The sequence below is a fragment of the Populus trichocarpa genome, chromosome 2 (assembly GCF_000002775.5).
Source record: "Populus trichocarpa isolate Nisqually-1 chromosome 2, P.trichocarpa_v4.1, whole genome shotgun sequence".
Lineage (NCBI taxonomy): Eukaryota > Viridiplantae > Streptophyta > Magnoliopsida > Malpighiales > Salicaceae > Populus > Populus trichocarpa.
The window spans coordinates 15,782,372-15,804,210 of record NC_037286.2 but is presented as its reverse complement, the minus strand read 5'-3'; the positions used below and the strand labels follow the sequence as shown (position 1 = coordinate 15,804,210).

At 33.6% G+C, this 21,839-nt stretch overlaps 3 protein-coding genes across 3 annotated transcripts; all 3 read right to left on the bottom strand.

The window, feature by feature from the left end:
- Positions 1 to 3,368: 3,368 nt before the first annotated feature.
- LOC7460463 (uncharacterized) lies at positions 3,369 to 7,544 on the bottom strand. Its single transcript, XM_024596220.2, is given in 8 exon segments — positions 3,369 to 3,713; positions 3,820 to 3,941; positions 4,022 to 4,111; positions 4,216 to 4,316; positions 4,420 to 5,044; positions 5,635 to 5,681; positions 5,684 to 6,341; positions 7,095 to 7,544. Coding segments are annotated over 7 exon segments (1,677 nt in total). The 5' UTR covers positions 6,246 to 6,341; positions 7,095 to 7,544; the 3' UTR covers positions 3,369 to 3,583.
- A 5,977-nt stretch (positions 7,545 to 13,521) lies between these two features.
- LOC7460464 (putative pectinesterase/pectinesterase inhibitor 26) lies at positions 13,522 to 14,247 on the bottom strand. The gene has a single exon (XM_002302736.4). The coding sequence runs from the start codon at positions 14,245 to 14,247 to the stop codon at positions 13,522 to 13,524; it is 726 nt and encodes a 241-aa protein (XP_002302772.3).
- Positions 14,248 to 20,712: 6,465 nt separating this feature from the next.
- Positions 20,713 to 21,648, bottom strand: LOC18110145 (pectinesterase inhibitor 10). Its single transcript, XM_006388381.3, has one exon. It carries the CDS (start codon positions 21,576 to 21,578, stop codon positions 20,862 to 20,864), a length of 717 nt encoding a protein of 238 aa, XP_006388443.3. The 5' UTR covers positions 21,579 to 21,648; the 3' UTR covers positions 20,713 to 20,861.
- Positions 21,649 to 21,839: the final 191 nt, after the last annotated feature.

Below are 21,839 nucleotides of genomic sequence, written 5' to 3'. Positions count from 1 at the left end.
ATAAATTTGTGTGGAAGATGATTATAAATAAATTTAATTATGTTGTATTAAATGATTGAATTTTATGTTGTTACGAGTTATAATTCTTGAGGAAGATTATTTAATGTTAAAGTAAATTGTTGTATTGTGTTTGATTTCTCATGTAAGGGAAGATTTGTTTTATTAAGAATTGAAAATAGATCATGGTATTAAAAGAGGTTTTGGTTTCGACCATTAAGGGGAAGAAAATAAAAAATATGAGATTTTATGAATTTCTTAATCATTGCATGAAATTGTTGTGTAAGGAATTGTTGATGATGATTCAAAATTTAAGTGAAATTCTTATATTAATTTAAAATGTTGTAAAATTATGGTACAGGAGAGGCCACAAGATTTGTTTAACATTAGAGGACTGCAACTAAAACACATGTATCAGGTAGATGTTCTACATTTGAACACTTTTAGGAATTTATAGATTTATTGACTGCAATTTCATTAAATGTGTATCATTTCTTGTAAATATAAATTATGGGGAAAAAAAATTGTTTTATACTAATTGAGGCTGGTGGTGTCTGTATCTAGACAACCATGATATTTGTTTAGATTAGTTGAGGCTAGTGACATTTGTTACTAGATGATCATGATATTTGTTTAAACTAGCTGAAGCTAGTAGCGTTTGTGTTCAAATGATCAAGCAACTGAGATAGTATATTAGACTAGCTGAAGGTGGTAGCGTCTGTGTTCATGCGACCGATATAATAGATTAGACTAGGTGAAGCTAGTGGCATCTGTTTCACAAATGATTGAGACATTTAATCTTTATATGCTTTTAAGAATAAATATGTGATCTGTAAAATTCTCAAAATTGATTTTGAGAGATATTAAATAATGAATTTGTATTTAAATTTATTCAAGTTGTTGTTGAAATTTTCTAATATAATGAAGGATTTAAATTGTCAGGTCCTTCACATATCCTAGTGGAGCAATATATATATTTAATGTCCTTTTTGTCTTTACTAATGGAACTTTTTGAAATATATCTTATTAATGTATTTTAGTTGTACTTAGGATGATACTTGTATAAATGGAAGAATTTAAGATGTAATTTAATCTCATCTTTGTTTCATTAAGATAAAAGTTTAAATATATTAGTAAGTCTTTAATTATTATATGTATTTCCTTTAATTATTTTGTTTCTTTAAATTACATGAAGGTGTGTGATAATCTAATATAATTCAATTTTAAAATTGTACTATATGTCATTTTTTATTATGGTGACGTGAATGAAAAGAATATGTGGTTGACTTGGTTGAATAAAAAGGATAAGGTCCAAAAAGATTGGATTGTGCTTGAGAAAGTATTACAGGTTATAATGTTGATATCTTGGTATCTTGAATTTATGGGGAAATTCTGCCAAAATTTTAATAGAAAATACATTTTAAAAAAATTATCTTGTTTTTGACATTATTGAAAAAAAAATTAATTAGAAATTGCATCTACAAATTAGGGATGTTACAGATCCTACTAGATTCAATAAGTTCACTTTATTAAATCATATGATAATAAAAAAGCAATTGTGATAAATCATCTAAATTAAACAAAAAAAATCATTCATGATAACACTTGCCAATATTCTGAAAAGATTTCCAATAACCTTACTTGATAGTAAAGTAAAAATTAAATGTAATTTAATAAAATAATATCTAAGATACATTTTTAATTAATCTAAGGATATAAAAAAAATATACCAATCAACAAAACATTGGAGAATGAAACTGGAAAAAAATATTAATTTTTTAAAATATATATAAAAAAAATGATTTTAGTTAACTCGGGTTAACTAGCCTTACATGCAACTTGAGTCATAAAAACAATGAATGATGAAATATCCCAATAAAGAGTAAATGAAAAAAAATCATGAAAATCAATTCTCAACCAATTTAATGTTGAATGAAGAAATTGAAAAAAAAAAGAATTCAATTAAAAAAAGAAGAAGAAAAAACCTGAGTCTACTAGGTTAGCCTGCCAAATCCACGACTTGAGTCGTGAGAACAGAATAACCTGGTAGAAACTCCCATCCCTAACCAACAAAATATAGAAGAATGAAATTGAAAAGAAAAAAAAATCAATTAACAAAAAGGAGCTAAACCAATAACTCAAGTAAACACAAGTGAACTCACATGTGACTCAGAGCATGAAACCAGGATAGCCCCATAAAAAAAAAAACCAAAAACAATTACGAAACTGAAATATTGAAGGATGAAATTAAAAATAAATGTTGCTAAAAATACCAATCAAAGGAATTGAGAAAAAATTTGATGTAAAAATATTGTCTGTTCACTTTGCTTTTTCAGAGAGAGTCAGACACAAAATCGAAGAGGGGAGACAAAAGGAGAGGGAAAAAGAAAAAGAAAAACAAAAAAGAATGGTTTGCCAGAGATCCTCTATCAACATGGCCCATTGGTGAAGAAAGCTCACCAAGATGATTCCAACAGCATCAACAAAGGACACATCTAAAAGGGGTTGGTGGGCACGACATCTGCCGTCAAAGTGCAACAACCTCCTTTGCATGCTAGCGCATGTGGTACACGTGCCAACAAATTTTTTCATTTTCGTTCAAATCAGCACCCGATTTGGCAAGTTTTTAATTTAATCCCTAAAATTTTAATTATTTTAATTCAATAAAATTGAATCTTGTTTTGCCAAACTAAGTGTCAAATGTTTTTCTCAACACCACGAGAATTTCATGTTAAGCAAAACATTGGGTTAGATCTCAAATCAGCTCAATATGAAAATGATAAAAAAATTTTTTAAAAATTTAAGTTAGATAAAAAAGAAAAAAAAATTGCTTTAAATGTTATGCCATGTAGAAAAAAGAAGAGTTTTTTTTAGTGTTCCTCTATAAGAATTTATCTCGGGAGAGAACTATCAAAATCTTCTTTTTTTTGTTTCAGAAATATTTACCTAAGAGTAATAATAAAAAAAAGATAAAATATTCACTTGAAATTTACTAAAAACATAAAATAGAATATTTTTTTAAAAAATTTTAACTTTCTATTAGCTAAGACCCACTTTAAAAAAAAAAACATGCAAAAAAAAAATTCATAACCCATAAAAAAATAATAAAAACATCTCCATTTAAAATTTCTTTTCTATAATATAATAAAATAATTTCTCTCCTAAAAATAGAATCGCATTAGTTAGCGATCACCATTAAAATTCTCGTCTTCTTTGGGAGAAAGAAATTTCTCTCTACACCAATTGCGTTGGAAGGACTTCACCAACTCACCATCAAATGGGCCTTGGAAAATCCGCTTGGTTTAACAAAGAATATTTCGCCCTCAAGTAGTGGGACTTGAAAAGGTAGAGGAATTAATATTTCGCCCTCAAGTAACATCAATTTCATTATATTGAACGCTCTGAGTAGCATCGTTTGCTTTCAATTGAAGACAAATTTCTATTAATCAATCCTTAAGCTATAGATGACAGCAGATGAACCACACATATCTGTATAATCATCCCTCTACACTGGAAAAAAAAATGCCCCCTTGTTATGTATTGACATGAGCTGTGCAGAAACTTCTTTTAGCATCAGCAGTTGGTTTTAGGATGCCTCTTGCTCCATTGCCTTGTAGCACTGTAGACTGCAAAGCGGGAGCTTTGACTTGGAATCTCGATACTTGTACGGGTTAGTACAAGAAGGGCCTGCGCACACCTCTCTTGGGGGAGGATAGCTGCATATGCAGAGAGAAAACTATCAGTAAACTATCGTTGACATAAGTTTGACCTGGTAATTTGGTGTTTTAGCATGAATTTTAAATTTGCAGAAGAAATTAAAACCTGTAGGGTTTAGAGTCGAAAATACTAGGGAGACCCATATCCTTGGGAAATGTCACAACAGTCCCTGTAGGACCCATGACCCATCTGATGGTGCTCGACATCTGGGCGTTGACAGCCTTCTCCTGAACATGAAAATGTGAGAAATTTTATTGCAGCTTTATATCAAGACAAAGCAGGAAGTTTATCAGACAACTGATAATACCTGTGCCATTTCTTCCAGACGCTTCTTCATTTTCTCTTCTCGCTTTTTCCGGCTGGAATCTTGACCAAGAATTTTTCTTATAGCCTCAGCCTACAAAATCAACCCCCCCAAAAAATAAGAAAAGACAAATACTTGTTTACCTCTGTGGATCTCTCATATGCATATGGAATACAACTGCATAAACACAAACAAACCTCAGATTCCCTCGCAGCCTTCTCAACTTGCAATCTCCGCCTCTGAGCTGCCTCAGCTTTCTTTAATTGCTGCTCGACTTCTGTAAGTTTCTCCTTTTGCTCTGGAATGAACAAAAATGAGAAATACAAGGGAAAAGACTGCAATTAATTATGAAACTAGAGTTCTAACGGAGAAAAAAACGCGTGGAAGTGATTAATTCTCACTTTTTGATGGTGCAGGTGGTAATCCATTTGGAAACTCAATTAAGTTAGTATCAGGAACAGAAGAGCCATCTTTGCTTGACTGAAGAGCCTGTTGACGCTTGGTTAAAGTCATCTCCCTCTTACCATCTGTCAATGACTCAATAGATTCCCTTTTCTGCTTCTTCTTACTACCTTCGAAATCACAATTAGATAATGATTCTTCTTCCTCATTATCTTCGTCCTCTGATGCTCGGTCTGATCTGGATATTTTCTTCCCATCTTTAACCAGCCTTGAAGCACTATTGTTTTCCAAGGTAGAAAGTTTCTGTTGCTTCTTACTTGATTCATCATCATCATTGCCATCATCTTCCTTATGTCTTGTTGGGACTTTTGACTTGAGTTTCTCTAGGTACCGAATCTCATCATCCTCATCATCATCACCATCCAGCACACGCCTCTTGGGGGCCCGCTTGCTCTTACGAACTGGTTCAGGCTTATCACCTTCTTTCCCAGCAGTATTTTTGCTAGTCCCCATTGAACAATCCTCTTTCCCGAGACTAAAACCTCCTCCAGAGAATTCCTTCCAAGGGACTCCTTGCAAACCAGGCCTCTTTCCTGAAACAAAATGATCCTCCTCTAAATTCCCCTGCAATTGAACAATTTAAAATGGTGAGATTACAAGGGATTCTGACATTAATCAATAATGAGGATACTTAGTAGGTGAGATACTGAGATAATACACATTAATGAGGTTGTTATTGTTTCATAGAAGTAAGGACATAAAGGGAGCCAAAAGAACCCCACATACAAATCTATGTGCACAAGCAGAAAATTGGCATCAACAACTGATCCAAAGAATGCAAGTATCAATCAAGATTTGGTCAAGTTACCATGCGAGTAGTTCTATAAAGATATGCAAACTCTACGTGGAAGTTCTTCATCTTATATACCTTTAAAAAACAATAGAAACCTTCCGGTGTACTATTACAAGTTCAGTAATTCAGTAATTTGTAAGTTAAATAAACATATAAACTTGAACCGCAGACACAGATAAGAACCTTCAGGTGCACAGTTAGGAGGTATGCACTTTTCCTAAGGTTATATAATAAATAAAATAATTGAAATTTAAATTGTTATTCAGTCAAAGTGTATATACAAAAAAAATGCAATGCATGAATATGCATGCAACAATTAAGAGACTACAATATTTCACTCAAGTCAAAATGACAACAGTACCTGAAGACCAAGTTTCTGCCTTGACCTGGAAGTGTCTGAGAATCGAGATTTTCTGTAGAAGACACACCATTAGTTGTTGAGTTCGGATTAATTGTGCGTGCCACACCACCAACCTTACGCTTAACATTTTTAACCTTGCTTTCGTTTCCTAAAGCATCTAAACTCACTCCAGACTGCTCTGAACTCCAACTTCCACCATTCCTTCCACTGTACATATTTGCAGTTGTAGACTCCACATCCATGCATTCCTTCAGGTTGCTTGCGCTTCTCCAATTTGCAGGGGCAAGAACACCTTCACTAAAACGTTTATTGTTAATCACACTTTTCCCCGAGTTACTGTTACAAATCGCATTTTTGCTTTCAGTCCTAGTAGCTGGAAAAACCCTGGAGACAGATTGATTAAGATTGAATTCTTTCCTCCTAGAATTGTCAGCATTCTTATAGCTAGAACCCTTGTTCCCGTCATCTGATGGTGGTGATGGCGATAATGATGAATAATCATGATTGTCTGTAAATGTCTGGGAATCCTTAGGCCTGCGAGAAATATGACTCCTCTTCTTTCTTATAGCACTTCCCTTGGTATCAAACTGCGCAAGACCCAAAACTTCCATATGGTGAAAAATTATCCAGTCCTTTGCTGCTTCACACAGATAACGAGATAGAGCAAAGTCAAAGTAACCAACAATTCCAAAGATGGTTTGTTAACCCTACATCAAAGACATACAAAAGCCAAAGAAATTATATTGGATAAACCCTGAAAAAGAACTAACACGTATATTAATTTCACATTGCATTAGAATAACCATGAGAATGAAGAACTGATACAAGAGGGAATAGAAGTGTAAAGCATTCAAAGCACAGCATCCAGGGAATTCATTACAAAACGAAAGATACAATAATACATCATGGGACTAAAGCCAACTAAAGTAAGCAGAATTCAAAGATAGAATGGAAAAACCACACCCATTACTGGCAACGACACAGTCTGGTTACATCAAGCTCAACAATGCAAACATCAAAGAACCCAAAACCCAGTAACATAAAACCTCAGAAGATAAGCAGATACCAGATAAAGCACCAAATAACTCAATAGTGGAAACTCCATTAGAAAAAATGTACAAAATTTAACCATATAGGAAATCAAAACCCGGCAAATTGAAAACCTGAACGAATTGGTGTGACATCAAACCAAGCGAAAGGACCCATCAATAAAAACAGTCGACACCATAGAAGCAGCTGAACCCGTATCAATCAAAGAAAACGCCCAGTTGTAAACCAAAAAGAACCCCAAATGACAACACTAAACTCAATTCTCATGAATCCTAACCAGAGGCTAAACACACTAAAAAATATCACAAATCAATCAATATACGCAGAAAAACACACAATACAACCATGCATTGATCGGTCATCACAAACAAATAAAAACCCATAAAAGAGAAGAAAACAAAGACCCTTACCGGAGAAGAAAGGAGGCGCAGGGAGAAAAAAGCGAAGAGAAGAGAAGAGAAGACCAGAATAAAAAAAGAGAGAGAAGAGAGAAATAAAAGAGGTAGAAAGATTTGGTGGTCTTTGGTTAAGGTTATAATAAGTTTAGAGAGAAAAGGAAAACTAGGGCTAGAGAAAGAAGAATGAGAGAGGTAACGTATTAGAGAAGGACTAGGACTTGTAATAATCTCCTTCTTGTTCTCCATTTTTTGGCTATTGCCACACCACCCGCCCGCACTCTGTTCTCTTTTGGGGTGATTTTAGCCCAAGCCCTCTTTTGCTGTTGATGTTGTTGTTGGTGTTTTTGAATCGGTCGCTTGACTCGGTTGATCCAAATGGATGAGGGATATACGCAATTTCTCTCTCCCTTCTCTCCCTTTCTGTCTCTCTCGTGTCTTTCTTTTTATTTCCCTCCTCTCCTACCGCGGTTATTCCACTGCAAGTTTATGCGCAGGTTAAGGCCCTGCGCACCGCACCCGCATGCTTACACGTTTTTGTCACGTGGCTGGTATTATTGGCACCCCTTTTTCTTTTCTTTTCTATTGTTATTTTAGAATGATACTTATTTGACGAGGAAAATGACAGGGGCCTTTTGGTATATTTCTCAAATTTTTAAAAACTGAATGTCAAAAACACTGAGTAATGTTATAATTATTTGGAAAACTGAAATCAGAAAAATAAAGAACTATATTTTTTTAATTTTGTTCAAATACAATATCTTTTTATTTAAACAATTAATTTTTCATTTTTTTAAATTTTCATTGAGTTTGAAAAAAAAAAACATTTTAGAGCTTCTTTACAGTTTAATACAAGATTCTTTTAAAAAAAAAAACAAATATGAGCAATATAATTTTTCTCTTTTATATACCAGCATTTTTTAACAATATAAGAAATCAAGATTATTTTTTATATATTTTCATATTTATTTAGTATCATAAATTTAATTCTTATTATAAATCTAACATAAAGATTTTTTATTAACAATATAACTTTTTCTTACACCGCTCTCTCACCGCACCCAGAGGGTTTGTTTGGCAGTGTGGTTGCGGTTGCTTTTAAAATAGCTTTTCGTGCCAAAATGCATGTCAATAATTTTTTTATATTTTTTAAAAATCATTTTTGACATCAGCACATCAAAATGATTTGAAAACACTAAAAACATATTAATTTCAAGTTAATAAAAAAATAAAAAATTTTTAAATTTTATCAAAAATACTTTTGAAACGCAGAAACAAACAAGACAACTCGTCGGGGTGGCTCGAGCCTCGTACCGTCGTACGTGTCTCAGATGCTGTGGGTCCGACTTGAAACCAAGTCGAAGACAACAACTTCATGATCAAAGTCAAGACTTGTGGTCAGCCGCACTGGGATCGAGGCTGACTGAATAAGGATTAGGTTCATAACTACCCAAGTATCTGATAATAATGCATTTTCTTAAAACAGGAATGCCAAGGACATTTGAACTTTTTACTAGATACTATATTATTATTACAATTAAAAAAAACTAAAACATTTGGGAAATCACTAGCTATTTACTTGTGGTATGCTGTGCGATGAATATTTTTTAATAAAAAAAATGAATACATGAACTTTTTAAAAACAAACATTCTTTTATATAAAAAATTCTAAATGTAGATTAAAACTTTTATCCATCCATCTAATTAAATAAATTAAGAATTATTTATATAAATAAATAAACAAAAATTATAAACAAAAACTAAAAATTAAATTGAAAAAAAATCAAGAAACGGATGTAAATCAAGATATTTGATCTCGCAACACGAGTTATTTACCCGATTGTATTTAATAAATAATTTTTTTATTAAATCAAATGATAATAGAAATACACAAACACATAAGACTAATTGAAAAAAAAATATAAGAATTTTTTTTTTATTTAAAGCTGCACATATTAGAAATATTATTCAAAAATAAATATTTTTATTTTTAAAAATAAAAATAAAATTAATCTATATAAAAACAAAAACAATTCATAAATGAATCATAATAATCTTTTCAAAAATTAAATACATACAAAATAATAATAATAAAAACTCTATTTATAAAAGGCTAAACAAGCAAAATAAAAAAAAATCATAGAGGAATATTAATTGAAATATAATTTTTTTTTAAAAAATAAAAAAATATCACCTAAAAAAAAAATGAAAGAGGCCACGCGTTGCTAGGCTTAGTAAGCCAGGCAAGCACGTCTGACCAATTTAGTAAAACCCGCACATAGGCCCTTAATTGTTTTTAAATTGATGGGCCCTAAATTTTTATTTCCCCATATTTTGGCCATTATGGGGCCTAAAAAATCTAGGTTCATTTTTTTTTTGCTTAGAAACTTATTTTTTAACTTTTTATTTTATTTTATCCAAAACACAATAATTCAGACAACATGTCATTTGATTTCCCCATATTTTGGCCATTATGGGGCCTAAAAAATCTAGGTTCATTTTTTTTTGGCTTAGAAACTCATTTTTCAACCTTTTTATTTTATTTTATCCAAAACACCTAGAAAAGAGCCTATAAACCTCAACAGACTTATAAACGATATTAAAAAACTGAAAAACCACATAAAAACCTAAAATAAAAAATCTTCTCGAGCTTAGATATGGTTTTTATATATAAAATTTCAAGGTGAAAAACACCTATGTGGGACTTTCCTAACCAAATGGAACATATTGATACCAAGATCGATCATTTTGGTAGTCGAAATAGATGTCAACACTAATTTTCTTTCTCTACTACTGAAATTTGATGATCTTTCTTTCTTGTCTCTCAAACCAAAAACTAAAAAATAATAAAAATAAACTTTTGTACCAAAATTGAATTGCAAAATCATTGAGCGACCTAAGAGGTATAATCTAATAAAGTTTGAAGACTAAATCAAACTGTTTGTGAGAACTTTAAAATCATCACCCATTTATAGTGTCTTTTCTACTTTAATCTTCTGTCTTTCAATTTTATCCTTAGTCAATAATTTTGATTCAATTGTTCATTAATTTGGCTCTAAAAAGATGCAATCGCACACAAAAAAACATTTGAGGATAAAAAAAATAAAATTTGAACAATGAGTCCACAAAAGAAATATGAAAACGTGAATAATGTTTTTATGCAGGGTGTTTTACCCACAACGTTTATAGTTTTGTTAATTGTTCACATAGGCAAAAAAATATTGTAGATTATAAAGATAATTGGCTGATCTTTTAGTCCAAGCAATCTGATCCATTCTCCATGGTCAAGGTATCTAGTGACTTGATATGAAAAACCCGGAGGGTTGGTAAGTGGTAGCGGTTGATGCTTGGTAAGCCAGGTGATAAGTAACTATGGTAGTAGCATGTGGTGCTTGGTAAGCTAGGTAACCGGTAGCTGCAAAAGATTCTATTTGATGGGTATAAGGACTCTCCGATGGTAAAATTATTAATTTTATAGAGAGAAAAAGTGCAATGATATTTTAGAGAGATAGACTCTGAAAATATGTATACTAAAAATGTTAAGAATGAAGAGATTGTGCACCTTTTTTTTTATAGGTCTCATGGTGTATTTATAACTCATGAGTCTTGTCACTTTGTGAAGAGGAAAGACTGAAGTGTAATTTCACCTTTGTGATATTTTGAGTTGTATTATACACAAAATAATACATATTGAATTGATATAAAATACCGAGGTACCCGCACGTGGTTCAGAAAAAAAATTTATGGCGAGTGTTGGGCTTGGGTAAGGTGTCCGAGCCCATTAGAGGTGAAACTAGATCCGGGCGTGCTTCTTGAACCCAAACACACTGAGCTCGGATGTGATAGCTCGAGTCCACGAGGGCCCGGGGGTGCATGCCCAGTAAATTGAATGGGCATACATGCACTCAGCAAATGCCCAGTGCACTACATAGCACCCATGCATGGAGCACGGGCTCGAGCTACTTACCCAAGCCCATGTTCCTGGTGTGTGGGCTTGAGCTACCATGCCCGAGCTAATGTTTCTTGGATATTTTTTAGTCTTTTTTTTTAGATGATTTTTTTAAGTTTATTTTGAAGGATTTTTTTAGTCCATTTTATTTGGATCTATTCGGAATAAATCAAGGAGGAGACAAATTTCAACAAGGTTAACTTGTAATCCTCGAAAAAGATTAACTATATATTAAGCTAGTTAATGGAAGGGAATTTTTTTTTAACAAATACAATGAGCTCATTATCATTACCATTAAATGTGATATTTATGTTTGTGTTTACTTTTAAAAAATAGTATTTTTAATATTTATTTTTGTTATTTATTCTAAAATATTTTTCCATGAAAAGTAAGGAAAAATATTTATTAAATTCAAGAATTTCAAATGTTTGGGTTAAAATATTAAATAGAAAATTATAAAATAAATAACTATAAAATATTAGGTGAATATGAAAAACAATTATATTGATGTTTCTAGAAGATTAAAGAGTTAAAAATACGTGTTTTGAAGAAAACAATTTTCACATTTAGTTAATAAACACGTTTTCTTTAATTTTCTAGTTCTTAGAATTAAAATAAAATGAAAAGTTTTCAACAATTAAAAATTATTGGTTTCAAAATATACCTTAGACATGCATGAAAGCAATGAGAAAGCAAGCCAAGAAATTAATTACAAGTCCAAACATAATTGTGTTTGCCCTACCTCATAAATCCAATTTTTTTTTTAAAAAAAATCTGACTTTTCCGAACCTTCTCATTTATCCCGAAGGAAAAATGATTCCTTAGTTTAATCCGAGGAATCTTACTATGTAAATATTTGATATGAGTAAGAATATATCCTCACTGTTTGCAAAATATATCTTGAAATTAAATATCATTAACTTAATTTATTATTACTTTACATGACTTGATATAAACAAAAAGTAACCAGAATCCAGAGAAAGAATTAGATTTATTATTAAAAAGAACTTTATAATAAACTTTGGTTAAACACATACCAGCGCACCACCAAGATTGATTTTCTTCCTGGGAGCTAAACTTGAATGCTACAGCCTTCTTAACTTATCTTAGCATTCCAGTGTTGAGATTGTCAATTTCACACCCCAAAACTTCCTACGGATACCAGGGCTGCATGCGTTAAAAATTAACCTTGTAGTTTTTTAAAAATAAACCTTAGTATTCTTTTTTTGGAATAAGCAAACCTTAGTATTAATTCTTGATTCCATCAAATTGAGTTTTACCTTTCTATTTCTGGATTGTGATCTTGAGGCATTTGTGATGATATATCTGAGTGTTCTACTGTTTGGTTTCGCTTATTTTCAGATTTTAGGTTGATGGGAAACGGCTTCAATTCACTTTCAAATCGTGTTGGTTTCAAATCGATTTGTTATTAGCCAAAGGAAGAGTAAGAACGTTTGCATCAGGATCGCTATGCTTTATTTTTTAGCAACTCAATCGAGAAAAACTGTGATTTTTAAGAAATTTGCTCGATACTGTTCTTGTCGGAGTACTAAGTTTGCTCAGGAATCGCTAAATGAATTACCTTACGAAGGTTCAAGTAATGGAGCTTTAGGATTCTTCATTTATAGAAATGGGATTTTTCATGAAATATAGTTCTAAATCACAGATACTTTAGGGTTCAACTAATACTTTTAGTTCTGTATTCGTAGATTGTCGGTTTGGTTTCTTTTCCAGACAAGAAAAGACATGCATGCAAACTGGTGTTTATGTTGAAAATCTCAGAGCACGTATTTACAATAGTGAAAGATGTGACTCAACTCCTCATAAAAGGTTTGATTTCAATTTTCTTCTGCTATGAAGAATCATGAGAGTGCCTGTGATGTAAAATATTTGAGAATGTGTTTGGCTGTTGTTATGATCATCATTTCTGTTCTCTTGGAACAAATTATTCCCAGAGTTGGAACAATATATATATACTATGTTTTATGCAATGCTTTTCTTTAATTTATTTTTTATTTTTTAGGGAAATGATTTATTTTAATTGGGAAGAAATTAATATTTTGATAATTTTATAAAGAGTTTATTCTCTTTTTCTGACTACTACTTGGCCTAAACAACTAGTCGTTTAATGCGTTAGCTATCTTTGATCTTTTAATTTCTTCCGAGTATCTTGCACTAGTTTTCCTCTTCATTGTTCTCATATATCAACAGAAAAAGTCTTGTGCCTAGTAACGCTTTTAATAATCAAGGAACACCCTCAGTTTTGGAAAATTAATCCGCTGTGAAACAAAAAGACGAAAAAGTTGCAGGTATCAGTAAGAAGGATCGGAGTAATCGATGCATAAGACCTCGATGAAATTAATGCATGCTTCCTCACGATACTATCCAATATTCTCCGCACAAAACAGGCGCGCGCACACACACACACACACATATATATGGCAAGACAACAAAAACAAAAGAGTCTCCCTCCCATATGATATCATGGGCTTTCTAAATTATTGTAACTCCTGGGACCAATATAGAAATCGATATGCTAATGCTGCCCAGCTTATCCAAACGATCATTAATCTCCGCCAAAGGAGAAGCAATTTCACCTTGCTCGGTAAAGGCATCCTTGCATGTTTCAGCATATCCTATGACGCCATTAAGCAATTGAACCAGACTGTCCATGTCGTTAGAGGAAATTGCAGTCAAAGCTTGATCGAGGTCGGTCATTCCAAGGTCAAATACTTCTAGGCATACGCTAAGGCAGTCCTTAACCACGCCGTCTGTAGAAGGATCATTACTTAGTTTCGTGGCCATGGCTGTTGCTTGCTCATAGCCTTTGTGGAGAGTTTGTATTCCCATTTTAAGGACTGAAAGTGGTTCGATTGCACCGGTTAGAGAAGGGCCAAAGATGGCAAGACATTCTGCTTGGTGATCGGTCACGCCACATATTTTCTTCAGCGCGGCGTTGTTGAATGGTGATGGCAATACGGAAGGAGAATGCGGTGGGTAATCAGGTAATGATGGGTAAGAAACCGGTGATTGTGATGGGGAGGAAACTGGCGGTAGGGATTGCATGAACGCTGAAGATGCGACATGCAAGATCATTCCAGGGGGACCATGGCTATCGTCACTGCTGGCATTGCGAGGGATGCAAATGGCCTCAGCAAAGAGCAAGAGAGAAGGAGAGAAGATAAGGAGGAGGAGGAGGATAGACTTGTTGAGCTCCATAACTTTGAATCTCTTGACAGAGAGAAGAAATGGAGAGACAATTAGATTAAATAAAAGTGATTGGACAATGGGACACATCAAGTATTTATGGGATCTCTAGGGGGGTGAAAAGGTTGATCCCAAAAAATAGGATTGCAGGCAGATTTTGCAAATACTCTAAAATACTCTGGACTGTCGGTTTTGCATTTATGTTCTGGAAATCAACACATCAACGATGGCCAGCTTGGTTTTCCAGGAATAGTTTCATAAAGGGCATAGCGTCAAGGATAACAACAGAGAGCTTCATCCTTCTATTTCCTTATTTTAACCTGAGGAAAAAATATTGACTCTTCCTTTCGGTTTTCCAGCCAGGCCAGAAATTCGCGTTCTAACACGATGTCTAGCTCTTCCTTGTTGTATCCAGGCAGTAGCCAGAAATTGGTGTTCCAAATCGTTTTCCATTAGAACCAAATTCATAAACGTTGCAGCTATCATCCACTTGGTCTGTGGTTGGACTTCAGACAACAGGATACTGATATCTGGTGGCTTAATTTTTGAAGAAACGATCAGTTACCATTAACCATGTCATGAATTACACATCAAGAGTAAGTTATTCACATTTTCATATAAAATGCTCATTTCACCGAGACCAATTTTCTTTCTCTTTGCTTTTTTCAGTCTATATTCTTAAGGTCAGGGAATTCTACGACTTGAAGTTGCGGAAGCAGGTGGCCTCATAACTAATTGAGGAGATGATAAATACAAGTACGTGGGCGGCGTAGGCTAAAAAGAAAAGGGGGTGGAATAATATACGACCTGTCTCAGACTAGTGCAATTTATGGTATGGCTCTTTTTTTTTTCTTTTCCCTTCTTGGTGACATATCATATGATTCTTACCTCATTGGATTAAGAGCAATGACTCCATAAGCAATATTGTCCATAATATTCTTAGGTTATTAAGCGAATTTCGTTCTCCAAGTGGCTTGATTTGATTGGTATGATGCAGAGAAAATTGATACAATGAACTACCCCATATGAAATCGATCCTATACTCATTTTTGGTTTGGTTCTTGGTATATGAAAGAATTACTATTATTTCTCTATGGCCGGGAATAGTAGCTTGCTAGCCGATTTTGATTGTGATGCAAACGGAAGCTAACATATATAAATTTCATTGAAGAAAAATGTTGTAGATCTGAATTCTTTATTTTTTTGAAAAGTTAGTGTATTTATATATATTTCTTCATAAGGTTTATAAGATTTTTAAATAAGCTAAGAAAACTTACCTCTACAAAAAAATAATTTAACGTCGAAGACATTATAAAAATTAAAATATAATCTAAAAATTAAAAATAAATTCAAAATATTTAGGAAAAACAATAAAATTAGCCTAAACAACAATTTTTTGACTTAATTCTGAGAGATCTATCAGTCCGATAAACAACATAGTGGCTTTAAATGTAAAATTTGTTTGTAGAATTACTTGGAAAAGTTTGAGCTTGATTTAATAATCGGATCTCTTGTTATCATAATTTTAAGATATTAGCCTAGTTTGATATGATCAATTTTTTTATTGAGTCTAAATATATCTCACTGATTTATAAAAATATCTATTAAGTTATTTAGATAATCTGACTGAGTTAGATTTTCATTTAGAAATATCAAATTTTTATCTAAATACTCAAAATCTTTAATTTTTACAGGCTAGATTATATCATCTTGAATATAAACTATAAAGACATGTTAGGGTAATTATGTTAAATATTGAGGGGAAGAAAAATAAAAATATACATAGTCAACTATTGCATTAGTGAAACCATCATTGGTTACCATATCACGATAATTATCTAATGACTCAAAACTTCTAAAATATTACTAGATTATTGTTTGTGTTCTATTATGGGTTAGATTAATTTTTTTAATGTAAACAAATATTCATGTTTTTTAGTAAAAGAAAATTAAACTATACGAGAATTGATCTGATGTGACCTACTTGACTTAACAGATTTAAATACAATTTAAACAACTGATAAAAATATAGTTTGATTTAAAAAAATCAGGACATGTTTTTTTTAAAAAAAATAAAATGACAACATATTATATCAACTCAGATCAACCGGTCAAATCTGCTACTCGATCATGAGATCTTGATAACCCTATAGAAATCAAATATAAAAAAATATTAAACTTAATTCTCAATTAACCTAATATTGAATGATAAAATTGAAAACAAAATTCAACTAAAAAAACAAGTCAAGTCAATTTGTCAAACATGGGCCATAAGACCAGGATAATCCTTAGAAAGCAAATAAAAAAAATTTATGAAACTCAATACTCAATCAACCCAATATTTAAGGGTAAAATTAAAAAGAAAAAAAAATCACCCAATTCAATCAGCCAAACCCGTGATTCGGGTTAACAAGGATAACTTTATAGAATGCAAACTGAAAGAAATTATAAAGTCTAATTCCCAACCAACCTAATATTGAAGAATAAAATTAAAAAAAAATCAACAAAAAATGACAAAAAGAAGTTGATACAACTAGCCTAACCTGCGACTTGAGTCATATGATAATCCCATAGAAAGAAAAAAAAAATATAAACCTCAATTCCCAATCAACCAAATTTTGAATGATTAAATTGAAAAAAACAAGACAAAAAAAAAATAATCTAAGTCAACCCGAGTTTACCTACAAAACCTAGGTTAGAAGATTGAAATAACTTCATAAAAAACAAATATTAAAAAATAAATAAAAATGAATCGATTCAACACAATTATCCCACAAAACTCGTGACCCGGATCATGAGATCAAAATAACTCCATAGAAAATAAATCAAAAAAAATATAAAGTCTGATTCCCAATAAACTTAATGTCGAATGATGAAATTAAATAAAATATTAATTAAAAAATAGAAAAAAATAACTTGAGTCAACATAGCTAACTCGTAAAACTCACGACTTGGATTATAAGACTAAGATAATTCCGTAGAAAGTAAATTAAAATAAATTACGAAGCTTTATACCCAGTAAATCCAATGTTAAAGGATAAAATTAAAAAAAAATCCTTAGAAATTTTGAGAACCAAAATGAAAAATTGCTTTCAATGTTCTTTGCTATAGTAAAAAGCCAATGCTTTTAGTATATGTTTAGTTTTGGAGATGATTTTCTAGTGAATTTAGAGATTTGGGGATGTAAGGTGATTATGGAGAAACTTAATACTTATCGGGACTTACTCAAACAATACTATTATTTAATAATAATTATAGTTTGTGAAGGTAAGTAGTTGGCTTAATCCCATTAAATTTTACACATGTTTTATTTTGTATTTAATTTGCATGGTTTTACATGTACAATAACTAGTAATGAAGATTTGTGTTGAAGTTTATTGTAGAATTGTACAAAACAATAGAAGATTGCGACCATAAAATATAAGACGAAACCATTTTGGTAGGAAGAAGTTAAAGAAGATCCGGGTGTCAAAATCATTCACAATTTGGTTCTGTAGAAAGGAGTTATACAAATTGAAGGTAAGAATATCTTAAATCATCAGAGTAAATCAATAAATCGATTGCACTTGAGGGTCTAGCTGCTGTGGTCAATCGTGTGACTTGTTCCGCCCCTGTCCCGGGTTCGACCCTCTATGTGCACGCCTGTCACCCCCGCGGTGCCTTACCTGCTCCTGGGCTTGCAGGATGTCCAGTGGGCCGTGGGGAATAGTCGTGGTGCGCGTAAGCTGGCCCGGACACCCCACGTAAATCAAAAAAAAAAAAAAAAAAAAAAGGATCAAAGAGAAACATTTGGCCTTAATAATACAAGTGTCTCCTTCAATAACATAACTTGTTATTTGTGGGAAAGAGACTCTCGAGGCAGAGGAATAAAGAATGAAATTTTTAAAATTCCTATTTGTGACCAGTGATGGAGTCCCACATCCATATAGTATGTTACTGAAACATGTATGCTTCTTAGTTCTTGCATGACATGGGATTTCTCGATTATTTTAACTCCTAGGAGCAATATAGTGATGTCCACGGTGATGCTAGCTAGCTTATCCAATTCTGATCAATCTCCTGCAATGGCGATTCTTCACCTTGCTCGAGAAAGGCGTCCCGACATGTTCCTGGATATGATGCTACGGCACCAAGCATTTGAGTCAATCTGTCCATGTCGTGACATGAAAATGCAGTCAAAGCATCACTGAGGTCAGCGATTCCAGAGTCAAAAGACTCTAGGCATATGTCAAGAGAGTCCCTGGTCATGGCTGATAAAGAGAGATCCTTGGTAGAGGAAAGCAGTTGCAGTACAAGATGGAATTGAATGGTAGTGTAATTGGACTTGGTATAGAGCTTTTGATAGAGTCCAATTATAAAATTAAGTTTGGAGCACTTGTTTGGAGTCCTATCTCATTGGCGAAGATTTATGGGATTTTGTTAATGGAGATGATACTGCAGCTACTGAAAATAATGCTCAAAATGTTGATTCTCTCAAGTAGTGGCACAAAACAATACCAAGGAAGAAGTTGTCTTGAAAAGGTCAATCTCTCATGCTTTGTTCGAGCATGTTCTTCGCTGCAAATTCGCAAGTGAAATTTGGCAAAGGTTACACAACAAAAAGGATGAGGCAAGGCTGCAAATGCTTGAAAATGAGCCAGCAAAACACTACTCAAGGTAATCTTTCAATCACCCAATACTTCTTGAAAATGAAAACCTTGTGCTAAAAAATTTGTTGATTCTGAGAAAGGTGAGAAGTCTTTGAATAAAGAAGATTGGGAGAGTTGTTTCATTGCCAAAACAATAAAAAGTGGTGCTTCTATTGATTTTGAAAATTAATGGATCGTGGACACTGGTTGTGGTCACCATGTCACCGGGGATGCCTCCAAGTTCTCAAGTGTTCATTCCTTCTAAGGAAGTGATGGCATTGTCACGGAAAATAATTTAGTTCATCCTGTGGAAAAAGGAAGGTATTGTTGTTATTGATGATATCCGCAGTAATTATATTACTCTTGAGAATGTGTAAAGAAAAATCTTTTCTCAGTGACTAATGTTGTAGATGCTTTAGCCCTCATGATGTGAAATTCTTGTGCAACATCAAAGAGTTAGAAGTTGATATTGTTCATCCTGGCAAGAGAATGGATGATTTATATATGTTATCATCTTCTTTATCTTCTTATGCTGAGAAGACGTGTAGCCATCAAAATGCTTCTTTATGGCATACTCGTCTTAGAAATCTTAATATGAGTAAACTGAGAGTTATGGTGCAGAAAAGTTACTAGAAGGACTTCCCAATCTATCCAGCTTTGGTGGGGTGAAATTTGCAAGGGTTGTCAAAATTTATCTCTCCCTAACGGTCCCTATGAGCTGATTCGATCCAAGCTTGGACTTGTTTTGAAAAAATATCTTTTAAGAGCCTAAATTAAAGATATTTTTTTTTGAAGTTTCTGCTATTTAAGTTTTATAGTTTTCCTATGTTTAGTAGTTAAAGAGCCTTTTGGTTCTCGTAAGAGTTTGTTCTAGTTTCCTGGAGTCAGGAGTATTTGTTTTCTAGTCTCTTTTATGTATTCTGAGAATGTGTGTTGGTTCTTCTCATGTTCTGTCAGCTTGTTTTCTTTTCTTGTGGTCTTGGGATAGTGTGACTTAAGTCTTTCTACAGTTTTTCTTACAGACTCGGCTGCCTGGTTAACTATTTTTGCATTTATGTATGACGGAGGTCATCAGTCATCGCATCAAGAATTTTCAGGTTGGTTTTTCCAATAATAGTTTCATAAAGTGCAGAGCAGCTAAGGATGACAGCAAAGCTTTTCTTATTTTTTCCTTGCCTCTAAATGATGTCTCGTTCTTCCTTGCTGTGAACAAGATAGCCAGAAATTGGCTTCCGAATTTTTTGCCATGGCCAAATTCACAAACGTCGGCTATCCCCACTTGGTTTGTGGTCAGGTTTCAGGTAACAAGATACTGATACAATCGCGCGCTTGCTCCTGGAAATGGATTTCTAATAGTATACTCGGCTAGCTGGAGATTGGATTATTGCTTTAGGAAAATAACATTTTCTTTCTGTTTGGTCTTGGAAGTATTTTTATGTAACCTTCTTGATAATCCATCCTTCTCTAGCCATCTAATTGGATCATAAGTAGAATAATGTAAGATCATTTCTGGGAATCTCTTAATGGCAAGTTAAGTTTTGCTTGTATCTTGATCTTTTATTTTCTCCCCCTACTTTTGTTTTCTTTGGCTACTGCCTGTGCACCCTCGTATTTTTCCTCTTGATTGTCAAGTGTTGGTTTGAAATGATCAAGAAACACAATCAGCAATGCCATGAAGTATTGTCGAAGGCAACGAATTAAGTTGTTGCTTGCGAGTGTCCAGGTATTTCGAAGCTTCATTAAAGAAAAATAAAACAGTAGAACTTTTTTTTTTCTTGGTGGGGGAGAGAGGGAGGAGATTCAATGAAGGTGAGGAAACGATCAGTACGAGATTTATGCAGAAGACCAGTAAAGAATGTCGAGCAGCGCAATATTATTCTCAGTCAAAGAGGATTATTTTGAAACTATGAAGACATGTTAAAAGGCGTCATCACATTCCTGATCGAATATTCCTCTACACAAAGCATGATATACATGACAGAACAACTAATGATTAATTTAACTCCATTGGAGAGATGCAGAAATGGCCAAGTTGATGCTAGCCAACTTATCCAGATGCTGAGCCGTCTCTTTCAATGGTGATTCGAGGTCTGGTTGCTCGGCAAATGCTTCCTCACATGTGTCAGAATATGTTAAAGCGGCACTTAGCTTAGTGCTCAGCCTGCCTATGTCGTGAGCGGAAATTGCAGTCAAAGCGTCATTGAGAACAGCGATTCCGCTATCAAAAGACTCAACGCATGTGTCAAGGGGGGCCTTAACCGCTGCTGTTGTAGAGAGATCGTTGATTACTTTCGTGGCAACAGCCGTGGCCTCTTCAAAACTCTTTTGGAGAGCATGTATCCCGATTTTAAGGACTGAAATGGGATTGGTTTCGCCAGTTAGGAAAGGAGCAATGGTGGCAAGACATTCTGCTGGGTAACGGGTTACGTCACATATTTTCGTCAGTGCAGCATTGTTGGATAGTAATGGCAGTGTGGAGGATGAATGTGCTGGAGAATCAGGCGGTGATGGGGAGGAAACTGGCGACGGAAATGGGGATCGCATGGTGGGGGAGACAACTGGAGGTGGCAATGGGGATCGGGTGGTTGCCGCAGATAAGGAAGACATGGCCGGCCCTAGGGCATCAGCAATCCCTGGAGCCTCAAAAGTGGCCCCGGCCAAAAATGGGAGGATAGAAGAGGAAATAAGGAGAAGGATGAACTTGTTAAGCTCCATTATCTTCTCTTCTCTTGGAAATAGAGCAGAAATGGAGACACAATGTGAGGGCCGATGGGAGCAACGGGACAGAAAGTATATATTTATGGGATCTTTAGAGGGAGTGAGTGGGTTATCCAAGAAAATAGGATCACCATGCAAATTTTGCCAAAGCTCCAAGTTTGGTGTAACTATTTATGTACAAATATTAGTGGCCACGTCCTGGCAACCCAGAAATTAGGGTTCCAATTTCTTTTCCTAAACCAAATGCAAAGATCTGCA